Source organism: Anser anser (genome assembly GCF_964211835.1).
Source record: "Anser anser genome assembly, chromosome: 3".
Taxonomy (NCBI): Eukaryota; Metazoa; Chordata; class Aves; order Anseriformes; family Anatidae; genus Anser; species Anser anser.
Window position 1 is genome coordinate 27,076,277 of NC_139722.1, and position 25,824 is coordinate 27,102,100.

A 25,824-nucleotide genomic window follows, 5' to 3' on the forward strand; every position below is an offset into this window, starting at 1 on the left:
AAGGAAGTTCCTTTTTTTTCACCCATCCAGAATCAGGTGCAACTTATGTTTTTATTCTCAAAGGTTGTCTGTATGTTTCAACATATTATATATTTCCATATTATGTTACAGGTTTTCCATCATATATAGTTAGATTTTGTCAAAACCGTTCAAATATTATATTAAGAAAAGTATACCTCTTCTTCTGTTTTATTTTGTATGAGTTTTAGCAGGTCAAGATAATTTCACAGATGTCTGAGTATTCTGAAACCATTGGAAATCCGCAGCCCAAGCAGGGAATTGCTCTTATCTGTTAAATAAACAGAGTTAACCAATTATATGCTTCAATATTTTTTGTCTGTGTTGACCTATGTTAGTAAAATATTGGAGTTAAAATGATTTTTAAGTTGTTTTTGATAAGAAAACAAATTCTTACGGGAATTGTTTTTGTGAAGTTCTATGCCTGAATTAAATGTAAAGTTAATGCTGGAGCATGAAGAGCACAGTTGTTCTTTTATGTATTGTAGCTTTCTTGAGGAGGAGAGAGACGGAAGTGTAATTCTGCACACAAAGCTTCATTATTTCATCCTATTTATTTTTTAAGAACTATTTTGTGATACTTTGGGCAAAATCCTGTAAAAAGAAGTTGCTAATGAGAAGTCTCTAACTTGTACTTCAGTTCCTCTAGGAGTATGTATTTGAACAGATGTTCCTTGATGGCTCAGAGTAGCTAATAAAGCTTCATGGAATATGGGTGTGAAATTATTCTGATTCTACCACAGATCTTACATCAGCTATGGCCATACGTAAAATAGCATGAACTTGTGTCACTGAGTCTTCTTCACAGGACTTACCTAAAATGATACACGGATAGCAATGTACTTGGCGGCCAAGATAAATGTTTGTTTACACCTATATTTCTTTAGAACTTTCAGTTTTATTGCAGGAGTTGGTATGAGTTGGGAGCTGATTTTTGGACAAAAGAGATTTGCTAAAAATTTTGTTTTTTCTCAAGCAAAGCACTCAATTTTAGACTCTAACAAACTGAACTTTAGTGCTGAAACAAAGTATAGGTGAAGCATTATGCTTTGGGGGAACAAAAATATGAACCTGACTAAGGAAATCTGAATTTCTATTATTTTCCGATGATAAAACAATTATTTTATGGACATTTATGAAAGGTTTTAAATTGCCATGTCTTCATCATTTACTAACATCTTGGGGGTCACAATTTTGATCTTTAAATTGTCTTTAATGATTTCTGCATCAGCTTGAAAGATGATAATTCTTATTTCTCTTGTGCATGTAAAATATGTATATGTGCATATACAAGTCCATATAATGTAAAAATCAAAGCTAGCAGCAAACAAATCTATTTTCATTTTCCTCAATTTGAGTAGGTTTGGAGAATTGACTTCATAATCCAGCATTTCTATTTGCAAAGTTAAAAATCTGGTGCAGGATATAAGTATATATGCTTTTTTTTTGTAGTTTGACAAAGGATATGCTTACAGCATTCGCCACAGCTATGGGAAAGAAGGAAGGAGAACGGATTATACCCCATACAGCTGCATGAAGATTATCATGTCCAATCCACCGAGTCAAGGCGATTATCATGGTGAGTTCTCAAAACAAAGAGAAAAGAGAAAAGGAAATCTTTAGCCTTTTCCTTGGCTCAGGAAGAGAGCCAAATGGATTTCAGTTTCTTCCACTGGTAGTAAGTTTGGACTACTAAGATAGTCACTGCTGTTCTCTGTTACTCTTGTGATTAGCCTTACTTGCTTCATATCAGTCAAGAGAAGTTCAGTTTTGTACTCAACTCTAATTCCTTTTCCTTCCCTAGTCTTCTTCCCACTGTGTGTGTCAGAAACCAAAGTTAAATTCCTTTTAAGCTGTGCTTTCAACCTGGCAACCTTTTTCTACTTATATTAATTCATTTGCTTCTCAGAAGTTTAGGACATTCAGGGCTCTTCTTGATGCTTCATTTATAGTTGTAGAATAGTGTAAATTTATAAACGACCTGGTATTGACATTTTTAACTCTTTAGGGCAATGAATCTATCGCTGTGGAAGTCATGGCTTATATACACATCCCAGACAACATAGATACTGCAAAAGGAAGCTTAACAAGGACAGAATTTATGATGTTTTCCAGTATTTTGAAGAAATAAATACTTAAGCAATTTGTTTTGCTATGATGTGTAATGCCAAACTGTACTGTTTATCCTTTTACAAACGAGGTCATAATAGTGATTATACAGGGTACATATAATGTTTAAACTTTATCTTTTATACTGAAGTAATCTGAAAAATCGGTTTTGTAGAACTTGTGTCCTTACTCAAACAGAATTTACAGTTGGAATTTACTTCTTGAAACTCTTGCTTCAGAGTAAGGTCATATTTTTCCATAAACATAGTTTTCTATCAACAAATTATTTGGCAAAGTATCTGACAAATTGGAGTATTGTGTCTGTCTTGCTATTCTTGTAATCTCTTATGTATTTAATTTCAAGATCAGGTCTTCAAATGTTCTCTTTAGATTGCACTGGATAGCTTTTGGCGCTCTATGTACTGAGTTGCACAGTGCAAGGAGACTTTAAATATATAGATGTTATAAAAGGTAAGCAATTGGAGGGGTTCTGAGGTACGAATTAAATTGAACAGAAATTCCTAAGCTTGTTGGGGTACTTAAAAATTTCCTATCTTGGTGTGACTGAAGGAAAACCCTCACCAGTGTGACACTGTTGTTATTCTAGTATTAGGTTGTTCCTCCAGTTGTGTCTCAGAACTAATTCTGGGACAAAAAAAAAAACACATCATCATCCAAACCGTTATTCAAGGTGGTGGAACTTTCTAAGGCAGTATTTTATAAAGGATTATGTTTTAAAGACTAGTTGACTATCATTGTCTTTTTTCCATTTTTTTCACAGCTCTTAAATGTACCAGTGCTATCATTGTCAGTAAGGAGCTAACAATCTCTTTTCTTGTCACTGAATGAGAACTGTGGCCTGGTTATGTTAAGATATTTTATGTAACTCTTGAGAGTCTGGTGCCCTACTAACCATGCAGTGGACTAATTATTTAAAAAAAAAGAACAGGAAAAAAAAAAGAAAAAAAGCAATTGCACATATGGGCAATTAACTTTTTTATTAATAAGCTGTTAGACAATTAGAAACGGTTTAGTTGGTCTCTAGAGTGTGTTACTCTGCTAACTCCTGGGTAAACAACCTTGTTTGTGAGCTTGCTTGTTTTTACTGTCAGGGTGCCCATTCCGCCACAGTGAGCCTGAGCTACTGAAGCAGAAGCTGCAGTCATACAAGATCCCTCCCAGTGGAATAACTCAGGTAAGGCATATTTTGTTTGGAACTTCCTTTAATGAGGCCCTGTTTTTCAATTGTACTTTATATTGGTGTAGAAATGCTGCATGCAATTTGTTGGTATGTTTGTAAAATATCTCTTCTTAGAGAAGGCTTAAGCCAGAATCTTGTCTTTCTTGCTTCAGTGCTCCCATTGATGTGTTGACTGTTGTCATCACCTTTTTCTTAATATTATGAGTTTGTTTATTACTATAGTGGATGTTAGTCACTGTTTCCGGTAATAAACTTATAAAAAAAGAAAAAAAATAGGTCCATTGTGCTGACTTCCCCTAGACAACAACAGCTCATGAGATGCCTAGTGAAATTTAACAGATTTTATCAGCTTTTTAAAAGGTAACAGTAAATTGATAACCTGTCATCTATAGAAAGGGCAATGCAGAAAATGGAACTTTTTCACGTGCATACTGAAGGACATTGACCTCCCATTCATTGTTCTTGCAGGAGGTTAAGGATATAAAAGAGCGCTGTTGTCTTCATTGGAGGGAGACATACAGGTTAGAGCTCAGCTGAGACAGTTCAGGAAAAAGTCAGGTATATTAACTGGGTGAAGTCTACATTAAGTCTGTAGAAAAATATCTTTTGTTCATGTGGAATATCACCATTGCTGGTCAGGCACCAACAGAGTGTTGCACTAGTTAGAAAAAAATGTGAAAGTTTCATTTAAAGTAATTTCCCTTGGAAGAAGTAATTAGGAGGTAGATTAAAAGAAAATAGTTTAAAAGATTTTATTGTTCGTTGGAAGTCATTCTTCACAAATTCTAGAAATCCCCAGACTTTTTTTCTTGGAATTTTTTTTTTCCTTTCTTTCTCTCCTGGACCATATTAACTGTCTTTCATATATCTGACAGGCACTAGAGATACCTTCCTTTGGCTTTTTTCTTTTTTATATGCATCAAAAGTCATGCTGCTCTGAGATTTTTATCCTGCTAATCATTGGAAAGATTGGTATGGATTTCCTGTTTTAGCTGCCTTGCTGTGCGTGGGTAGGATTCAGTTGAGGCTATTTCTTCAGTGCTTTTGCACAATGAGGTAGGATCTTTGTTTAACATGGTTCCTTAGCTCATTTGTGGATTTTTTGTTTGTTTGTTTGTAAAGTAGGATTGGGACTCATTACAAATCTTAAATTTTCTTATCAAAACTGAGTAAGAGAAACCATCTCTATCAGTGGCTGGAAAAGGACACAGTGCAGTCTAGGAACTCTGTGGGGTGAGTTTAAGTGCATTGAGAGTACAGGGCTCTGCAGTGGCCACTCTTAGTAATAAAAACAAAACAAAGTCCAGTTATAAAGCTGGCTCTGTCTGGGTTTTCAGAAATTGATATTTTACATCAGTCAGTCTGAGATATTCAGGAGGAAGATGAGGATTGCTTCACATCTGTCTCCAAGAGCTTTTACCTATCTTATAATTGCCACTCCCCATTACACATGACCAATAACAACTCAGAGTCCTTCAGTCCAGACTGCAACTTTATAGTGTCTTCTCCAATGCTGGTGATAATTGCTGACCTTCCAGTGGTGTCAGAAATGTGTTTTCCTTTAGTGCAGTGAATGGTTAGGAGGGGTGAACGGTTTGTCGATCCTTTGAAACTTCTGATATAGTTGCTTTTCCAGTGTATCAGCCTCAAGATTGACATTCACTCAAACTGCATGTACCCTTTGAGTCTGTTAGACATTCTGCTAGCTCAGATCAGCGAGAGCTTTCTTAAAACTCAACAGATTTATGTTTTTAATGAATGATTCAAAGCTCGACCTTTCAGCTATGTATTTTAATAAACAGAGTGTCTTTCCTGGGGCTCATGGCTTCTTATACTTGTTCCTTGCTTTGTTTCAGAGTTCTTTGCTGTCTTCAAATGTGTCTTCATTTATTCTTTTCTGTTGCTTTGTGTGTTCTAGACAAGCAGGTTGTCACAAAGTGAAAAATTCCCTTCAGTGATGTCAAAACCAGATCAATGCATGTATTGCAGTGCTTTTTCAGTTCTCTCTGCATGGTTTATGGTAGTACTAAATGCATTATTCTGGACTGAGAGGACACTAAAGTGGCCTCGTACAGAGGAGAGCAAACTCGAGAGGAGCCAGAGTTTGACATCAGTGTTCCAGGACTCAGATGCCTGCAGTGTATGCAAGTCTCTCGCATCCATTTAATGAAAGCATGCGCAGTAGTTGACTCATCAGCTGATGTGTGTGCTGGTGCCACAGTTGAGACACAGTAAATAACCTGTAGTGGATCCGAAAGCTTTTTACAGTCAAGGAGATCAGAATTATACCCGTGCTTGATTATCTCACATGAGCCTTCTCTTGCTCCCCACTCTGCTGTTGTGTTTACTCAGGTCAGGGAAATCACTGCTGGTCTGGGAAGATCGGGCAGAAAGTCATATCAATACCGGTTTTGTAGCTGCTTGCATTTAAGAGTCTCAGGCACTACAAGCTGTGATCCCAGGGAATTCTTTGGCATTTATCACCATGCATCTTTGATCTCCAGAATAATCCCCAACTTCCCAGGATCTTCACCCTCTTTTTTCTGTGTTCCCAAGTCCCTGTTTTTCTTCACCTTAATAGTCTGCCAGCAAAATATGCAATCAGCTTCCTAACTGATGGTTCTGTGTTATGTCTCCTTATTAACTGGAAAATTGGAACATGTCACTTCTGTTTAGTCTAAATGTTATCAAGATTTACAACCAGCTCATACCAGTTGTAGCTAGCTAGCAGGTTTGTGCTTGACAGTTTGGAAGTTCAGTTTTGGATGCCACCCATCAGTTTTACAGTTTTTACAGTTTTAGCTAATTTTTGCCTCCACACGTGGAAGAACACGATACCTGTTTTGTTAGAAAGTGTCTGCACTTTCATACAAGTCTGTTGCTGTTTTTACACGGATGTAGGACCCATCTGTCAGCTATTCATTATTAGGACTCTGTAGTTATTTAGCAGACAAATTAATACAATTGTCTTTCTCAGCAACTAATGGGTGATCCGAGATCCAATTCGGTGACCTCCTGGAGAGTTTTTGTGAATGGGATCATCCCATAACAGACTTCTTTTTTTTTAACCCAGATCAATAGGATGTGTTGACAAAGTTGTTTGAGAGCAAGTCAGTGTGTCAATGAGAATTCAGCCCAAAAGGCCTCACTGCTTGGTTGAAGTGGGTAATGTAAATATAATATCCACCCGCTCCATTACCAAGGTCCTGCAGACCCCCACTTCCCCAAACAAGTCTAGTATGAAGATTTTCTTCGTTTCCCAAAACACGTACCTGTACTTTATGTTCTCAGTGTCAAAAGTAGTTCCTTCTTTTTATATTCAGAGTTCTATAGGTTCAACTAATAAGTAACCTTTCTGCCATCTCTAGAAGGGGTTAGCAATGCAGTGGCTTATCAGATCCCTGTGGAGGTCAAGGAATCATTCTTCACTGTGTTGTGTGTGAGGAGAATTAATTGGATTATCACAAGGGCTAGTAGGATCTACAGCTATGGGCTCATTACCCTGTGCAGAAAAGGTTTTCTGTTTACAGCCTCCTCTGAGGAGTAGATGGAAGGATGTATCACTACGAACCTGAAAAGAAAGGTAGTAACTATCACCACTGCAGCAAGTGATACTCCCTCAGTATCACCGTCAAGATGTAAGCTGGGAGAACATTTGAGTAAATAAGAGTTGGTTCAAGCTACTGTGAGATTAACCTTTTTTTTTTTAGTTAATACATTTTTCACCTAAACAAAATGTTTCCAGAGCTAGATTCCTTATATGCTATCACCATAAGACGTGCTCCTTTTCAAGAATGTGTCTGTTTATACCCAGGAGACCTCGTGGGTGGATGGTTTGTGCTGTAAAATGTTTCTTATGTTTATCTGACAATGTGTGAATCTGTTATGCAGCCATTGTCATGGAAACAGATGAGATTTTCAAAAGGCATCTCCATGCTAGGTCTCAGGAAGCATCTCTGTGTGTAAGGGCACGAGGTCTTCTGAGCTTACCACCTAGAGTTCTGTTCACGTGCCCACCAAGCATTTTGTTACATACAGTCCTGTAGTTCTCCCTGAACTCGATGCTCCGCGGCACTCCCTCTTCTGGGTGAAAGGTGTTTGTGAGAGGAGTATATCGCGCTCCGTACTTCAGATGAGCAGTAGTAGATGCTTCTCTCCCGAACTCAGAAGCTCGCTTTAAGGGGTTGACAGTTCGAGAGTTTCTGTTCCCTGCTAAGATTAACTTCTCATTGTGAAACTCAGGTTGATTGGAAACTCATCAGGCTTGCCATGAGTATCAGTTTCCCTCAAGAGGAGGTGCCACAGAAGCTGTGGCAGCCGGGGCCATGCACAAAGAATTTTCCATCGGTGGCTACTTTGTCCCCAAAATGAAATAGAGCTGCTGTCTTAGCTTTAATTTGTGCAAGTATGAATATAGATATTAAAGTTTGAATTTGATGGAGACTTAGCTGACAGCTTTGTCAGCAGCACATGGAGGCTTGCAGTTCTTAGTTGGGGGACTCTTATTTTTTCATAACTGTCTGTTGAACCTTTATTATCTCCAGTTCATGCACAGTGATCTGGATCAGAACTGTTGTTGTTTGGGGTGCTTCCTTTCCATTTGTTCAAACATTTTTAAATATTCGTCAAGGTCCTGGTGACAAGCTAATCTTGAGGATTTTTTTTGCTGATTAGAGTCCCAGGGGTTGTTACATCCAATGCTCTTTTGATGTTTTAAGTGTTTCTCTTCAATAATCTTTGTGCTGTCTGTCAGCACAAAGAACTGTGATTTATTCCTGAATATGCTGTGTTCAACGAGGGGATGTAGACTCCTGAATGGTGGTGGTTTGTCTTCCACAAAGTGAGTTAACAGTGCTTCAGACCATCAGATGTGGATTTGTAGTACGTCAACAGCCACATCAGTGAGTTTTTTTCCCCAGTTCTCCTGTAACTTTCACAGCTTATCTGAAGAGGTCCTTGAATCATGAGTCAGGCTGCTGTTTTAGTTGATCCCGAGTTGATCAGAGATGGCTGCAGGTGGGTTTTATTTTTTCAGCAATAATTGCAAGCAGCAACCGATAGGTTTGGATGCGTTTCCCATCCTGTGTTTGGTTTATGCCTTCTGTTTTTATGGGTTCTTTCCAAATCACCTGTGCTCCAACTCAATTTGAGTTCTGGGATTTTAATCTGGTGTTTTTAGAGTACTCATATAGAGTGCTGTCCTCAGTCTTCTCTTTCTAGGGCTGTCTTTCATACTTTTGAGATAAGGAGTACTCTTTTCCCTTTGAGGTTCATAAGACAGGAAATTCCTGAGTCTTTTCATACAAAGATAGCATTTGACTGCCCTGTGGTGGGAGCATAAGCCATCCTCACAGCGCTTTTCCAAAGGGCTCCCTGTGCATGGACAAGGTGTGAAACAGGAAAGCTGGACTTCGGGATTGCGGTGCAAAGTAAATACTGCCAGACCTGACATGAGCCGGTGGTCAGTCTGAGCATTGCTTCCGTTGCAGTCATCTTGTAGTAGAGCCAGTAGTGAGAAAAGTGATGAAGACATTTGAACATGTAAATCTGCTTGATGTGAAGTACCTCAGTCCAGCCAGCTATCTCAGGCTGGATTTTCTGAGGCTGTCTTTTCTGAGATTGTCTCTGCTGAAAAGATCTTTCTGGTAATAGAGGAATTGACTCACAGGTCTTGCCTAGTTATTATATACCCTGAAGCAGAAAGAATTAATCCTGATGTTTATTCCAAGAACCAAATTATTTGACTTGTATTTAGTTCACATTTTCCTCAGGATAAGCTATTTCTTTATTTGTGAAATTAGATTTTTTGTTTGTTTAAAAATTGCTTCTTGGAGAAGTAATACGGTTAGCTGACAATCTAATGTGTGATTGCATAGTATTTGCATTATATTTTGGACTACATTTCATTTCTGTCTTTTGGTATACTGCTAATCAGGTAAAATCTTTATAAAAGCGCTTCTGAGAAAAGCTAATCAATTTGAAGAATATGAAGATTAAAGCATCTGCAAGATAAATGCATCTGTTTTGGTGCTCTACTAAATGCACTATAATATGTTGCTGACATATCTCAAATAGAAAAATAGTAGTGATAGGCTTTGATTTAGACTCGTTTTAAAATATCGGTTTTTGAAGAAATTGCCCAGGTTTTTTTCCCAATTCACTGCTATCACAATAGCAAAAGGTAATAAAAACTTGTGGTTCTGCAGTAGGGAGAAACAGGAGACCTAGACTCATTATTGCTTTTGCTCCAATTACTACTTTTTTTTTTTTTAAGAAAAAATGCTAATGTAAATGAACACAAGATAGATAACTTTAGAATAAAGAATATTCTTTCTAGTAGAATTATTCTCTTAATTTAAAAAGCCGCTTTTTTCCATAATTGGATTAAATGAAAGATTCTAAATGAGTCATTGAACTTTGGACAATGTTTTCTGACAAGTTTGATGTTTTGGGGGATAGGGGAGTCTTAAAAGGGAGAGAAATAAATTAGCTAAGCCATGGCTGGGCAAACCACACTCCCCCTTCTGACGATTTAATATTAGAAAAGTTTTAGATCATTCCTAGCTGTAAAAGTGTTTTCCTTTGCAGCTGAAGAATTTTGCCCTAACCGCAGTTAGTGCTGGTAGTGTTTCTGTGAGTTTTGAGGATACTGTTCAAGTAAGAATTACTAATAGTTATTAAACTATTATTTATTGTGGAGATATATAAAAACAGGAACAAAACCACAAGAACCATTGATATTCTTAATACAGACAAATCTCACGTGAGACTGGTTTTGCTATCACAGTGAAATTTGGTGCATTAAAGTTCCTTAAAATCTCTCTTAGCAATTGCAATTTTAATTCTTGTCTTTTTTTTTTGACTTGTGGCTATGATAAATATTTAATTGATGATGATACCATATGGGACTTAATATTTATTAATTTAACTCTTTTCAAAAATTCACATTTTTACTTAGAGCATAGATATTGTGAGATTTTTTTTGTGGCAGAATTCTTCCCCAGTAAATTAACTAGTTAAAATTCAAGTCCTAAAATAGAGTACCCTTACATATTGCTTGCCAAGAAATTTTAAAAAAGCATTAGACCTTCAATCTAGAAATTGTACATCATTCACATCTCTCAAATGGTGAGTTAAGACTGCTTGTTTGCTTTCCAAAATTGCTCAGATGGTTATTGTCTTTACTATATCAAAATTTGCAAATGTTTTAAAACGATTAAATCTTTCCAGGTGGACAGTCAAGTGTCTTGAGAATAAGATTATGTCAAGGAAATTTCGTTAGTGAAAATAAATCTTTGTGGCACTCTGGTGTAGATTTGTGTAACTACAAATGCTGTAAATTTCCATGTATTTTGTATTGATGGGGACCATTTATTGGTAGGAGACAGTATTCAACCTTTCCAGTATTTTGAAAATAATAGTTGTGTGTTAGGAGTGCGTCTCCCCCATTTCATCTGAGTTTATACTTTCTCTGATTTACTCTATAGACCCGGTATTTTAATACTGTACTTTGCTTATGATTCCTCAGTTAAACTATGTGTCTTGTTGTCTTTAGTTTTCAAGCATGAATATGCTTATTGATTTCACTAGGGCTACTTTGGCATATAAGCTGAACAGATACAAATACAAGTCTATCTAGGCAATACTAAGCAAGTCTTGTTTTCCAGTATTAATACTCTCACCTATTCTTATCATTCAGGTATAATGTGTCTTGATCAACTTCTTTTGACTTTTTTAGTATATGTTTGTTGGTGTTGTGGTGTTAGTATTACTGACACCATCAATGGAGAGTATTAGCATGATATAATTTGATGTCTTAAGTGTTTCATGACATCTTAACATGACATGGATTAAAGCTATTCTAAAAATCGGAGTGACAGTATTTCAGACTTAGTTTTCCCAGTCTTCATTTTTTTTCCTGATAAGTTGAAACAAATGTTAGGAATGAGAAGGTATGTATGGCTATTGTCAGGTGAGGGTGAGATTGTTGTTAAAAAGGGTGTATGCAATTAAATAAGAGTGAGTTGTTCTAAAATCTGGTTGAAGGGCTGGTAACTGAAAAAGTAACTGTTGAACTGTTGGACTGATGAACTGGCTTGTGTGAGTGAAGCAGCATACAAAAAGAAAACTTTTTGTTTTGAATGTTTTGTTTTGAGTGCAAGAAAGATACAGAAACACAGTGAGGAGCATAGCTAATCTGTTTGATAACAAAAGTCTTTAAGAATACAGTATAGTCAGAGTATATGCACAGATTTTGTTCTATGTAGAACATGGTTTTAAGTACTTAAGACAGATGTTTTATTATACTGGAAACCAATAAAGGTTGGGCTAGAAAATACACTTTTAAGAACTTGGATTTGATATTCTAACCACCAGAATAATGTAATAAAAACGTATGGTCAGTTGATATTGAGAGTGTCCATTACTGAATCACAGAATGGTTGAGGTGGTCAGGATCTCCGGAGGCATCTGCTCCAACCCCTGCCCAAGCAGGGCCACCCAGAGCAGGGTGCCCAGGCCCATGTCCAGGTGGCTTCTGAAGATCTCCAGGCAGACTCCGCAGCCTCTCTGGGCACCTTCCGCTAGCACACAATCAAATTCGTCTTTTAGAAGAATAGAATTACGTGCTGTTTAGGGCAAATAATAATAAAATTAGAGTAAAAAGCATACTTTCTCCCACTGTTGGAGAAGAATGTCATTACTTTCAGCGAGTTCAATTTAAAGTATTTAAATTCATTAGTCAAATCTTAGACTTCAGTACCACGTGCTTATTAGCCTAAATTGGTCCTGCTGCTATGGAAGGCAGTTTTACCCTCTGTTTGTCTGTGCTTGTTGAGTTTCCATTCCTTCCCTCATGCTGGACTTACGACTAAATGGTAAAATAGATGAAAAAATTATCCAGCTGTAGGTGAACCTGAGAAAAGGGAAGAGGACTGAGATTCGCTTTCAGCCTGTCATTAAAATGGAGATGGCAGGAATGAGGGGGCAGAATTAGGATCTGTCTTTACACTTCAGCAGCTTCAATTTATGGAGTATTAAACTGCTCGTGACATTTTTATTTAGAAGAGAAAGGAGGAAAAAGGAATAGCACAGAAGAAATCAAAGGTTTAAACGCACTGTTTAGGATGTGTTTTCATGTTTTCCTGTATTCTCAACAATATATAGGAAGCAAGTTGTCTTAGGTCATTGTTCTTGAAACTGCTGTTTTGTAAACTTAAAATGTACATGAAGTAAAAATTTTATTTTGTAAGGTGTTTTGATTTTGAAGTATTTCAGATGCTTGCTTTCACACTTGATAACAGTCCAGGCTTTGACTGAGCATTTCCTTGCTACACGGGAACGTGGGTTATCTATCAAATCTAAAAACGGGCAGCACTAGCTTTTAAAATAAGTGGCTGTAAACTCATACAGGATTTGTCAAGTTAAATGAAAATGTGTGGGGAAACATAGCCCCAAATTTCTGATTAAAAGTGTACGTTTTACAACGTGCTATTTCCAAACTTTTTGAAATCGGAGAAGTGAAATACTCAAATGCAAGAAGGGCTAATGCACCTGATGTTCACACCATTATCTTTCAGCAGTAGGCTGTGTAAAACTTTGAAAAAGCAAGCAAGCAAGCAAACACAACTAGCATTAGAGCTGTTTCCTTTTAAGACGATTAACTCGGTTTAAATTAATGTCTGTCTTCATTAAATAAGCTGCCCAGGGGTTGCTGCAGCAACTATAGTCACATATTGACATTTTCTTCTCATTCAGACATTTGTTTATTCTTAAGTGTTTAATGAGTTCCCCACTGTCATACATAAAACAAGAACTTAAGGCTGGAAAGCCTATACATTAAAAACGGAGGGGGGAAAACTACAGGTATTTTTTTAAGAGACGTTCATAAAATACCTCCATCAAGGTCATGACTGCCTCTTATTTTTACCTTTGCAAAGCATACTGGATTAGGTTTTGTTACTTCATGGTTGGGATGCAAGTTGCAGGGGAGAAGCTGAGCTGTTACGGTGCACTGAGTATTACCATGTGCGATGCTGAGTGCCATGAGATCAAGTATTCTGACTACAAAAGGACAAGTGAAAGAGTGTAGGAGGAACAGGAGCTGTGGCAAGGATGTAGCAATGGTCCTCCAGCCTGTGAGGGAGTCCTAGAGGGAAAGCAGAACTTAAACGTGAGAAAATTTGTGCTACATTATACGAAGAAAACCTTCAAAAATTGCTGGCGATCAGCTTAAAATATAAAGGAGGTATTAAAAAATGGAGAAAAGATTTTCCCGTGAAGTGCAGTGTGGAGTCTTGGGGCAGGACTTACGCTCAGGTGGTCACAAACTGACCTGAAACAGAAGAAAATGTGAATGTGTTCAGATGTGTTCCAGCAGTTGCCCCCCGTCATATCTTCAGTCACCTTTGAAATAAAATGAAGGTTAGAAATGAGTCACGCTTAACTGAATCTACAGCAGAAAGATTTCGGAAGATATAAGGTAATTCAGCCGTTTTCAGATAAAATGAACTAACTTTGAATAAGTGAAATTAACAATGGATAATTGCAGAGCTCAAACTACCCAGCTATGCAGTGTCTTAGCTGTAAAAGCTGAAGGTCCATAAAGCAGGTGGCTGCATGCAGCTGCCAAACATCATCTTAACCTCATTAGTAGTCAGTAAAGCACCATCACAAAAGCAAGTTGCAGATGGCAGGGAAAGAAAAGGCACATAAGAACTAACAAAAGGAGTCCTTGACTATGTACAGTTACTTGCAAAATAAAGCAATTTAGTGTAAATGTCTGAATATATGTGGAGGCAAAAGATTGCTGCTGGTAATTAAGGTAGTTTTGAGTGGAGGTCTGTTTCTGGGTAACACCAGCGAAAAGCAGCTGCAAGTTTGCTTTCATTATGAGCACAACTGTAGTAGGAATGATAATATTTATTATGAATGATAATTCTGTTTTATTTAAATAGAGCATTGCTCGTTCCTCTCCTGCAGAGCACTCTTTCCTAGCTGGTTCGGCTGTTGCCATTATTAACTCTTTATTTCGTCTCAGAACACCCAGTTGATCTACTAAAGCTGTTCTTCTTTGGGTATGTTTATTGTAATCCTTATTCCTCAACCCTGTCATATACAAAAAAAAAGTTAATCTGTTTCTGCGTGATGTGGCTGATTTACAGTTATGTGCCAGTTATCAGATTTATGCTTTGGCTGCCTTCTGTGTGCCTCTCAGAACGGATGGGAGCTGAATTACAACTGCTTTTCCCTGAATGAGTCACAAATGTTTGTCTGGCTTTTCTACCCAACCAAATTTTTAATCACCACGTAAGAATTGTCTAGCTTTGTCACCTCTACCTGTCAAATTTGGCTGAAATTTGGCTAAACAGCCAAAGCTGAGGAGGTGATGTGATGGAGAGGGGAAAGGAGTAGGAATGTAACGTGTTCAATCTAGCTTCAATGTAAGTATGCCTACTGGTGCAACCACGTACCTTGATTTGAGAAATTAGATGAAAGTCCCTGCTCTGTTCTGGCTGCTATGCTGATCTATGGAGCACCGTCAGTGGTGGGAAAAGAAGAGCTATGAAGATGTGATTACCATTTTCGGCGGAGAATGCTGGTAGGGGTTCCTCTTAACAGCTGTTCTCCCAGCTACGTGTGTCTTCATAGTAGTGCAGCAAAAAAAAAAAAGTGTGGTTACAGAATAGCAGCCTCTGGGAGGTTTGAGCAGTCTTGAGGGAGTGGGACAGCAGGTCCTTGGTGAAAGTGTGGTGAAGGTGGGCAGTGAAGATGGAGCCGCTGCACAATTACAAAATTGTTCCTTAAGAATTTTAGGTTCCTCAAGGCCAGCTCTGGTAACGTTACGTGTCAGCAGTATCGATTCGATGGAGTACTCTTCTCCACTCTAAAGATGGGTCAAGATTTTCCTGAGGATGGGTCAGGCCTCAAATGGGCCTGGTTTAAGAATAGTTTGTCCTGGATAATCTCTCCTACAAAAGTGGAATTTATTTGTAAGTGCCGCTTTATTCTCTCGTCATCCGTACCGTGTCAGTGATCCCTCTTCTGGTGTCTGTCACTTGAAGTTACCATTTTTGCACTGAACCGTCAGAGGCGACAACAGCAGCTTGATCTCACATCCTGTGAATCACCGAGTTAGTAAATCAAAAGCCAGCTTTGATAATTCTTGTCTTTTCTGCTTTTCAGGAGAGTTGGATAATGGTAGCATTGATGCAAAAAGCAGCTATGACTGTGTGGTCTGGAATCGAAAAGTTAAGCTGCGGTATGACTACTAGCCTTTTAACTGATCAACTTTTCTTAAAAGTTCTCTTAAATTAGAAGAGAACCTCGATGCCTTTAAACTTTGAGGTTTTTATACTCAGAAGTTGCTGATACTTCAGAAAGCTTCTGTTTGCTCACTCGGTTCTGAGTCTTAAAATGCATTTCCACCTGAGGTTCTGAACTGTTTACTTACATTGAGGTGTAATCTTGGTTAAATGAATAATTCTTAGGAGACCTTAAGGGTTCATGAGCTAGATTGAATTAGTTGACTTATTCCCGCCGGAAGGGTTAGTTGAGAAAAATCTGAATGCTATGAAATAACTCAGTGCAAATGTTTCTTTCAGCTAGCCAGTGCACCCGTAGGTCTTCTGATCGTGACTCTGAATCATGAGGAAAATATAGTGGGGCATAATGGCTTTTTGGTATAATGAAAACTGCTGTAACAATTCTGTCCAGTTGAAATACACATAAATGTCAAGATTTGGGATTCAACTTTTTTTTTTTTTAAAAAAAAAACCATGAATACATACAATGTTGTTAGCATTTACTTGAAAATAGAGAGCTCTTTTGCACGGTACAGATTTTATTGTAAGGAACAGGCAGAGGAAGATGTAAGGCAAAATGTAATTGAAGTGTTTCAAATAGACGAACTTTCTTCAACCCTTTGCTTAATGTGACGGTAATTTTTTCAGTCACTTTCAAAGGGGGGGATAAAGAAAGTGTGTTTATATATATATATATATATATATATATATGTATGCGTAGATGTGTGTGTGTATTGAGAGAGAGTGCCAAATTTCAGACTTCATTGCCTGGCTGGCCTTGGTCTTGATCTTTTACAGAAGATTTAACAGGAAGTGGCAAGAGGCATAGAAATGTAATCAGTTGAACTGTAACAGAGAAACAATGTGGTTAAGTACTTTCTTGGCAGTGTGTTGCCATTTTTATCCATTCAGCAAATGTAATTTATTTATATATCTGTCAATAAATACAAGGCGGCATCCAATAACGAATGCAGCAGGGATTTAAGCCGGAGTGTATTGCTGTGTTTGACACAAAGGTCAAACCTGGGAAAGGGCCTTGAAATTAACATTTCTTGAAAACTATTTTTCCTTCCAGTGAGGTTATCTCTTAATTCCAGCAATCTTGTCTGTTTGATAAGCAGAGAGCGCATACATTTTGATTATATGAAGGAGGGAGGAGGTGATGAAACTTAAATAAATAAATAAAAAATTCAGGCGGCATTGCATTCTGCTGATAAGAATGGAACTTTATACAGCACAGAAGAGATTACATGCGGTAGAATTGGGAAGCAAATTGTATTTACAAAAGATAGCATGATTTTCCTAATAGGTGTTGAAAACAGGCTATTCACTCACGTATTCTGCTGAGCTTGGCTAGAAATAACTACATTTCAAAAAGGACAAATCTGATTGAAGGTAGAAGCATTCCTGTCTCGCAGACACTTGTCTAAAGGGTTTGCATTAAATTTTCTTGATGGGAGCACAGTAGCGTTTTATTCTGCATCTGTACAAACTGGTAATGTGGAAAATAAAAATACAAATAGTGTACTTGATTGCTTCATGCTTCAACCACTTGAATTACTAGATTTATGTCTGCAATTATGGAAGAGATGTTGCAATATGATAGTTTGGCAATAACTGTCACAATTGTATTACCAAAATATATATACAACTCATTTTTGAAGTTAAGGGTATTAAAATTAAGTTTTAGGGACCAGATATATCTTCCTGGGGTTTTATCTTGTTTTTAATGTGGCCAGAGTGTTTTTAAAGAACTGTAGCGTGTATAAATGCTGTCACTTATTAATAGAATACACGAGTCAAAGATGTCATGTGCTGCAGAATTCTGCAAGGTATTATACATGTCTGCTGAGAAAAGTGATACCTACCTTGTCATGGTAATATCAACAAGATGCAGAATTCTCTGGTTGTATGTCTGTGCTACCTCTGAAGCCTTTAAATTTTTTTTTCCTCTGTTTAGATCCTGGATTTGGTGAAGGGCATGCATTACCAGTTGGCCTGTCAGAAGTACTTCGAATTGACACACGATGTAAGTAGCTACTAATTTCTGTTATACTATAATCACCGTTTTTGTCTCGAGGAAGGCCATGGAAATCGTGCATGAAATCCAGAGGCTATTTGCAGCTTTCACATCCATCAGCTGTCTTGCCTTGTTAGCTTTCATTTCAATAATTTCTCATATTCTTTTGTAATTTCCTACATTTATATATTGATGTTATTTACTATCCTGAATGTTAGATACAGTAAAAAGTTACGATTTCTTCCTGAAAATGGTCAATAATGTAAAATTTTGTCTATTTTAAGCCCTTTAACTTTTTCAATATCCTCTTTTTAAACAAACTGTTATTTTTAACCCATAATGTATGTTTGATATTTTGAGATACACCTTAAAAATAAACAGAATAGATCTAAGAAATGTAACTGAAACTCTAATCTTCCAGCACTTACAGAGTTAATATTGTTTATTTTCGTTTGACATTTTTTCATGTCTTTGGTCACGTGTGATGATTTTTTAAATCAAACTGAACATTCACAGACCTTTCCCACTTGCTTAATCATAAGCTTCTATAAAATATTAAAGCAAGATCCACAAAATTGTAAGGTAGAGAATGGCAGTAGCATACCTCCTGCATGATTTCTTGATTCAAAAAATAGTTTTCTCATTGGCTCGAGGTTCCTTGTTGTCAAGAAAAAACAAGAGGGTGCAGTCTTTCTTATAAATTTGTCCTCTCCACAGCTGAAAAAATGGAAACATCCCTTTCAAATATCAGAACATGGTCTTGTTCAAAATCTGGTTGAGGATTAGATGACCCACCCAGAGACGTTTGCCGTTGACTTCTTTTGTTCTTATTGGTTTTCACATTTGATTTAGATGGAACTGCTTGTTTCCTCAAATTCCCAGCAATCATTAGGGTGAATGTATAGCAAAAGTATACTCTGAAGCCATATTCAGTATTGCCAGTTTGGCAGCTGTAATTTGAGAGGAACGCTTTGTCTTATCGTCAAAGAAGATGATAAAATGGCTGTAATAATCTGAAAGGAAATTCAAAATTATGTATTATTTGAAATTTAGATAATATATACCCTATGTACGGCTAAGTCAGTAGAAATAATAATTTTCCCAAGATGACTATGAACCCAAGGTCAATATTCACCAAAGAATAAATCAACATGGTGCTGAATGTGTGTTGTGTTTTGGTAAAGCTGTCTTTCCGTTGTCCTATGGTAAATTCCCACAAAGCTTTATTTTCTTTCAGTCCTGGGTAATATGAATATGTCTTCGCTGCTTGCGCTAAGAAAATCATCTTCCTGCTTTACTGCTGTTTCATACTTCAGCTAGAGATTCATCTTACTTGTTCTGTTTTCATTCATTTCATGTAGAAATGAAACTGTCACCTAACAACAGCTCTGTCCTGAAGGTTATCAAAATCTTCCAAGAAACAATAGGAAGCATTATGATTGTTCTTTTTCATGCATTCAACTTTCCTGAGAATTTCTGCATAGGTTAGATGTAAATGTAGCCTCCAGGGAATAAGTACATTCTATGGACAGGTTTCAAGCCACAAGCACATTTCCTTTTAATATGAGTTATTTTTTAACAAGAACTGTAGTTTTTATCGTGTTTTGTTTTTGGGGAAGAAGGAACTAGAATCTCTAGATGAAGAGCTTTCTAGAAGTCCTGCTGTCCCAAAGACTGCGTGCCATCGTTTTCAGACCTAGTAATCAAACTAGTGAAAAAGATTTTGTCAAGTTTTTTTGTTCATCTGGTTACTATAGTAACCCTTATTCATTTCTACAAAATCACGTTTAGTACATGTGGAGTAACTTACTGCTTTCTAAATCCCCCTGTGAAGATCCTCTGACATGTAAAAGCTTATAAACGGAGATATTGGGAATGCTGTCCACAAAAGTAAATGGAACAATTCTATGTGGAACAATATGGCGCGTTCCGGTCCCCTTCTATTGTTTGCTTCTTAAGGTGGCTTGAATGGTTTGAGGTGATAGGTCTTTGATTTTTTATCCTGGTAATCTTTTCTATAGTCCACTAAGTAATTTTGCTGAAGTCTGGTTATTTTCTTGAAGTTTACTTAACAGAAAGCAGCACAGTGGCTGCAAAACTGACAGAGGCAGAACATGGACAGACGCTGTTGGTGTTCCTGCTGTTAGTTCCTGTCATCGTTGTTCCAGCAGCAAAAGCAGAAAACACAAAGTCACTTTCTGCAGTTTGAATGTCACATGGTTATGAGGGTGCTTTTTTTTTTTTGAGAATTTAGCTGCTAAACTCATCAACAGTGTGCTAAGAATAATTTTTCTGTCCTACAACTACATGTTTTAGTAATTTTATTTTCAAGGGGAGGATAAAAAATCTCTGTAATTGATGATAGCTAATCAAGCCATATAACCTTTGCTTTCCTGTATACGAAGAGCAGAGCTTTTCAGTGGAAAAATTCCTGAAAAATCAAGCAGTATAATGTTGATTATTACTGTTTTGTCAAATAGCTGAAAAATCTTGAGTAAAACTTTTCCAGAAATAATGGACTGGTTCACCTGGAGAATTCTCAGCTTCAATTTTGTAATCTGTCCAAAATTTTATCAAGGAAGTTTTTGATATATTTTATGCAAAGCAGTTCTTGTTACCTATAATTCTTGAGAGTTTGTAGTGCTTATGTAGATTAGACTTTCTGATCTACCACGAATGGCTTTGTAGCAGAGACTTGCTTAAGATGATGATATTTTTCTGAGTTCGCTGAGTTCACACTACGTCTACCTAAGAACTCTCTGCATTTCTTCTCTGTCATCATTTATCAAATCTATATTGCATTTTATTTTCATGCTGGCAGCAGCTTTGCTGTTGGCTTCAGTAGTGTAGTGCTTGACACTAAGTCTGTCCTAGTAAGTCCAGCTGAACTAGAATGGGATGTTTTCGACTATGTGGGGAGAATCAGGGGGGGGGATGCTTTGCACCTCAGTATTCCCAGTTTACAGGATACCTAAATGCTGCTTATCTGAAGATTCAGTGTAAACTGGGCTTATTAACTTTAATGCTACACCTCACCTGAACCTTTTTTTTTTTCACTATCTCACAATCACAAAACAAAAGTGACCATCATTTTTTGCGGTCCAGTGCATTGTCTTCATGCAGGAACTAATGTGTTAAAGAAATGTACCTACGTGAAATTCGCTAAGTCTTTCAGAAAGTGTGGAAAAGGGAAGCACTGCGTATGGTGCATGATTGGCTTTAACGTGTATTTCAAGTTCTGGGATATTAAGGCACACTGCTTTTTGGGAAAGTTATTTTTTAAATGATAACAGTATAATTTGATCAAGACAAGCAGTTTTCCATGTGAGAAGAAAAGCCATTTTGACTTGATAAGAGTTATGAATGAATGGCCTGTGTAGAAATATGATAGAAAAGATATGATAGAAGTATGACCAAATGGCTAGATATTTTCAAATTATCATATTTTAATAAGAAACAATATATGTTTGTTATACATGAAACTAGAGTAAGTATTCAAACTACCAAGATACTGAACTATCTTGTCTTTTTAGTCAAATTCGGATTTGAAGTCTTATGGAAAGCATCATAACTGTTTGAAGTTGTAGTATTTGTACGTGAGTTCATAGTAAGCTATTTCATGTTGATTATTCTTTTTAGATTGGTTAAGTTTTTATTTTGTTTTGAAGAGTGGGCAGAAGGCAGCTTAAGTAAAGAGGAAATGAGACACCCTGCAAATGTAAGGAGTGCAAATGTAACCCAAAGTAAATAGTCACAGTAATGAGGAATGCCTTGCACGGTTACAATAGCAGAGAGATTTTATTTTAATTTAGTTGATAGAATTGGATAACAATTCAAAATAGAGGAAAATATTTCCAGAATGAACAATTTTGATCTGGGCAACATACATATAGTCAAGTAAAAGAGATTGATGATATGAGTCAGCTGTGAACTACCAGTAGGTTAAATTAATGTTCTTGTGTCAGCTTGCCTGTAGAAATAATTAGTGCTTCAAGATTTGATTGTAAATAGATCACAGTTGTACTGATCGAAGACTGGCTATTATGAAAAAGAAAACCTAACTGGTTAGTGTCTCTGTTACTAAGTTGTATTCCAAATGAACTACTGTTAATGTCATTTGCATGAGTGTTGCTGTGCCAGTTACTTGCTGTACAGCTGATTATTTATATATTAACATTCCTCTCTCAGCATTTTATTCCTGAGTACTGATGTTTTGCAATCTTTGTGTATTTTTAAAGAGCAAATGAAATCTGGCACACTTAGCAAGCTTTCTGGTGCCAAGGAATCACTTCTGAATAGTTTATTAAAAAAAAGAGGGGGGAGGAATTAAGTCAAAGACATTTTTCTTAGTTTGTGATCAAATCACAAGAACGTTGGACTTTTTTTTTAATTTAAAAAAAAAAAAAAAGGATTTGGTTGCTTGGGTTGCTTGATAACACCGTGATTGCTCCACGTTTTTTCTGTAATGTCAGCTTTTGTTTTAAAAGTTCTTGGTTAAGAAAACAAAGATACCATAGCTATAAAACGATTGCTTCAATTTCTTTCAAAACAACATTTGCTATAGCAGAACTGTAAAACTGGAATTTGTATGAAGGTCAGCATGTGCAAAATGTGTTGAATCCAAGAACAGTCTTGTGATAGCATCAGCTACTGGATGGAATAAAGAGTTCTGTCTGAAGTGACAGGTCTTTTCACTTGGATCGATAGACTCTACAAGCTTAAATTTCTGACTGCCCAGAAAATACATTTTTCTTTGGGCATAGTGGCTTCCAGATGGATTTACAGGTGTGAATGGATAAACTGATAGAGAAATCTACTTTCTCTGCTTCTGGTAGCTCTAAGTTACCAGAAATTTACTAAGTTAACGATGAAGGTTTTTCAACTTGCTGTGATTTTTTTGGTGTAAAACACTAAAACACTGTAAAACTTGCATGAAGTAACATGAACAGCATAATGTAAAAAAAATCAAGGAAATTTCTGTCTGCTTCACCTGCGTTTTTGTGGTCCAGATTTATTGTGTAGTTCCAGTCAGAGCAGAATATTTTTGTTTGGAGAAATATTCACCGAAACCTACTGAAAATTTCACAGAACAGAATTATTTATCACTATCACAAAGGATAATGATGATTATGAACAAAACTTTCTCTTTTCCAACTCAAGAAAAAAAAAAAAGGTGTTGGGCAGAATTCTTTTAATTAAAATAGCATTGTTTAAACGTCATCCACTAGAGCTTTATTTTAGCAGCATTTAGGTTTGAAAAGGAGAAATGGTACATGGGATCATACGACAATTTTAACTAACAGTCTGTAAGTAGCTTTTAGACAAATGCCATCAGTCACCTCTGGAAACGTGGCTGTGGGTTTTATTTATACAACGAGCTGCTTCTACAGCTCGTTCTAATTTGTTGGGGAAAGTGCCATAGAACAGAATTAGAGCTACAAAATGAGTCTTAAATTGGTCTGAAGAAAACTGAGATTTTAAGGAAAAAAAGATAATTAAGAGCTTTTCCTAAGAAAACCAGCTTTTCACTGTATGGCTTATTTTTTAAGCCTTTTTGGTGTAAAGAAGTAATTTAGTTCCCAGATAATGGAAATTGGGACATGGATGAAAGCTGGCTGGATGAAACTCATCCAGATAAGATTGAAATGAAATTCAGTAGTGGTTTTAGGTTTCTTTTTTTGCTATGTGCCTTTTATTTTGAGTTCCAAATTAGTGTGCTAGGCCTGCCACTTATTTTTAGGGTTTTTCAACCAAGGTCACTTAGTACAGTTGCTAATATCTTTTTTTCATGCCTGAATTAGATTTTGTTGTACGTGCAGCCATTTTCTGATGGCGCTAAGATAGGCTGCAGTAATACATTTAATCAGGATCCCATTTAGGACGCACACTGATTCTCCGCTTTATGATTTTTCACAAGTGGCTGAAATTTAAGCTGATGGTTTTGCATGTTAAATCAGCCACCAGTATGTATCCTCATGCGATGTGTGTGAGTGCGCACGTGCAAAGTCGCTCATTAAGTTGCAACTGACTCCTTTCTGGGAAAACGGGAACCTGTCTGGGAAAATGGGAAGATTGTGGCAGCAGAAGATTCCTAGTCTGTGCCTTTTAGATTCCTGGTTTGTTGTATCCCACGTTTGGGAATTTTTACAAAATTCCTGAGTCTTTGGTCACTGGAAGGACTGCATTGGTTTGACACTGGTAACTACTGTGGTGGTAGCTCAGCACCACCACACCACGCTCTCACTCCCCGTCTGCAACAGAGCAGGGGGAGAAAATAGAATGAAAATCTCATGGATTGAGATAAGGACAGGGAGATCACTCAACAATTATCATCACAGGCAAAACAGACTCAGTGTAGGGAGATAAATGTAATTTATTACCTATAACTAACAAGGTAGAGCAGTGAGAAACTAAAAACACCTTCCACCCATCCACCCCCTTCCAGCTCCTCCCCCCGAGCGGCTCAGGGGAAGGGGCAATGGGGGCTGCGGTCAGTCCCTGACGCTTCATCTCCACCGCTCCTTCATGGTCGCTCCCTGCCCCTGCTCCCCGTGGGGTCCCTCCCACGGGATGCCGTCCTTCCCGAACTGAGCCTGCGGGGGCTGCCCACAGGCAGCAGCTCTTCAAGAACTGCTCCCACACGGCTCCGTACCACGGGGTCCATCCCCCAGGAGCAAACTGCTCCAGCACGGGTCCCCCACATGTGGGCGGCAGCTCCCCCCAGACCCCTTGCTCCTGCGTGGGCTCCTCTCCAACAACTGCTCTAATATACTAATATACAAGAACAAACTTTATCTGCTTCCTTATAAATATTGGTTTTGTGGCTGCCGGGGAAAAAAGGGGAAGAGGCGAAGCTACTGTTTTCTATTGAGAGTTTCACATTGATGCTCAAGCTCTACATTTATATTGTTCAGTTGTAACAAGTTCTGTTTATATTCTCTACTGCTGTTTGCATTCTAGACTTACTGAAGTCCATTTATTAGGGTAGGAAGATAAAGATTTAGGTATAGGGTTCGGTTGTCCTAAATTTGTAAAGGTATACTGTTTTACCTGTATTGTTTTTTGTTTTTTGTTTTTTTTTTAGTACAGGAAAGACAGTCTAAAATACTGTCTGATTATTTCAAAGCAGTAATTTTATTCCCCATGCGAGGGAAGAAGTTTTGTGATGAAAATAAATCTATGTTATCCTAATATTTCTTGGACTAGTATTGACAAATGTATGCATTTTTATTCAACAATGTAGAAACTTAATAAGTTGCTAATTAATTTGTTCTCAAATATGAAAAAATGTTTTTTTCTGAAATACAATAACGTTTCCTTTCATTTTGTGCAGCTTGACGACATTGGATTTTCTTTGAATCATCCTAATCAGTATTTTGCAGAGAGTCAAAAGTTATTAACTGGCGGTAGAGAGCTGAAGAAGGAACAAAGTCATTTAGGCAACTCTCAACAAAAAAGCAATAGTCAGGAAAGCATGACTTCAACTTCTACTCCCAGCTCTTCAAATACAACAGCTGATGCAGAACTGGAGGGACTGGAGGCATACTTCACTGAAGATTAAGCAGCTATGCTTTTTTTTTTTCTTCCTTTCTGTCTTTCTTCTTTAGCTGAATATGTCCTTATACTAAGGAATATGCACTTCACTACCTAGAAGACGCAGGCATTTAGTGCTTTGAATGGGCTGATGAAAAGAAAGTTACTGAGGCTGTAATCGTATCCGATACTTACAATTGCCGGTTTAGGATACTGTTGTATAAAGTGTGTCGAAGGATGGGAAATGAAAATGCATTCCCAATTCTTAAGTGATTTTTGCCTGACTTGTATTTTTTGATTTTGTTCAAAATGTTTAATTATTACCCATTTTCTGGTCACTTTTATATGATTCTTGTTAATAAATAAATTGTAAAATACAAAGTTGTGGTATGTCCTTTTTAGCTGTCTTTGTGTGGTAGTTCAGTAGGAGTTCTTGTGATTCAAATTGCCCTCTGAAGGGCATGAGCCAGTCTCTGTTTTCTACGTGAGGAGCTGAGGGAAATCAACTTCCTTATTTGTGTACCTCGTCACTAAATTTTGAGAGCCTGTTTTGGTACTTGAAATAGAACCAAGTAGAGTTTAGACAATTGTATGAAGAAGGTAATCCAAAAAAGTGACACCACCAGCTGGTTAATCTTGAA

At 37.2% G+C, this 25,824-nt stretch overlaps 1 protein-coding gene across 4 annotated transcripts in view; it reads left to right on the forward strand.

The window, feature by feature from the left end:
• The window catches only part of PRIM2 (DNA primase subunit 2), a 120,968-nt gene extending 95,404 nt beyond the window's left edge, over window positions 1–25,564 (forward strand). For all 4 annotated transcript variants that reach the window (XM_083831353.1, XM_083831352.1, XM_083831351.1 and 1 more), the window contains 4 exons: window positions 1,471–1,597; window positions 3,240–3,322; window positions 17,591–17,659; window positions 24,984–25,564. In XM_083831353.1, coding sequence (XP_083687479.1) covers window positions 1,471–1,597; window positions 3,240–3,322; window positions 17,591–17,659; window positions 24,984–25,211 — 507 coding nt within the window. In that variant the 3' untranslated portion in view covers window positions 25,212–25,564. The remainder of the gene's footprint in view (window positions 1–1,470; window positions 1,598–3,239; window positions 3,323–17,590; window positions 17,660–24,983) is intronic.
• The last annotated feature ends 260 nt before the right edge of the window (window positions 25,565–25,824 follow it).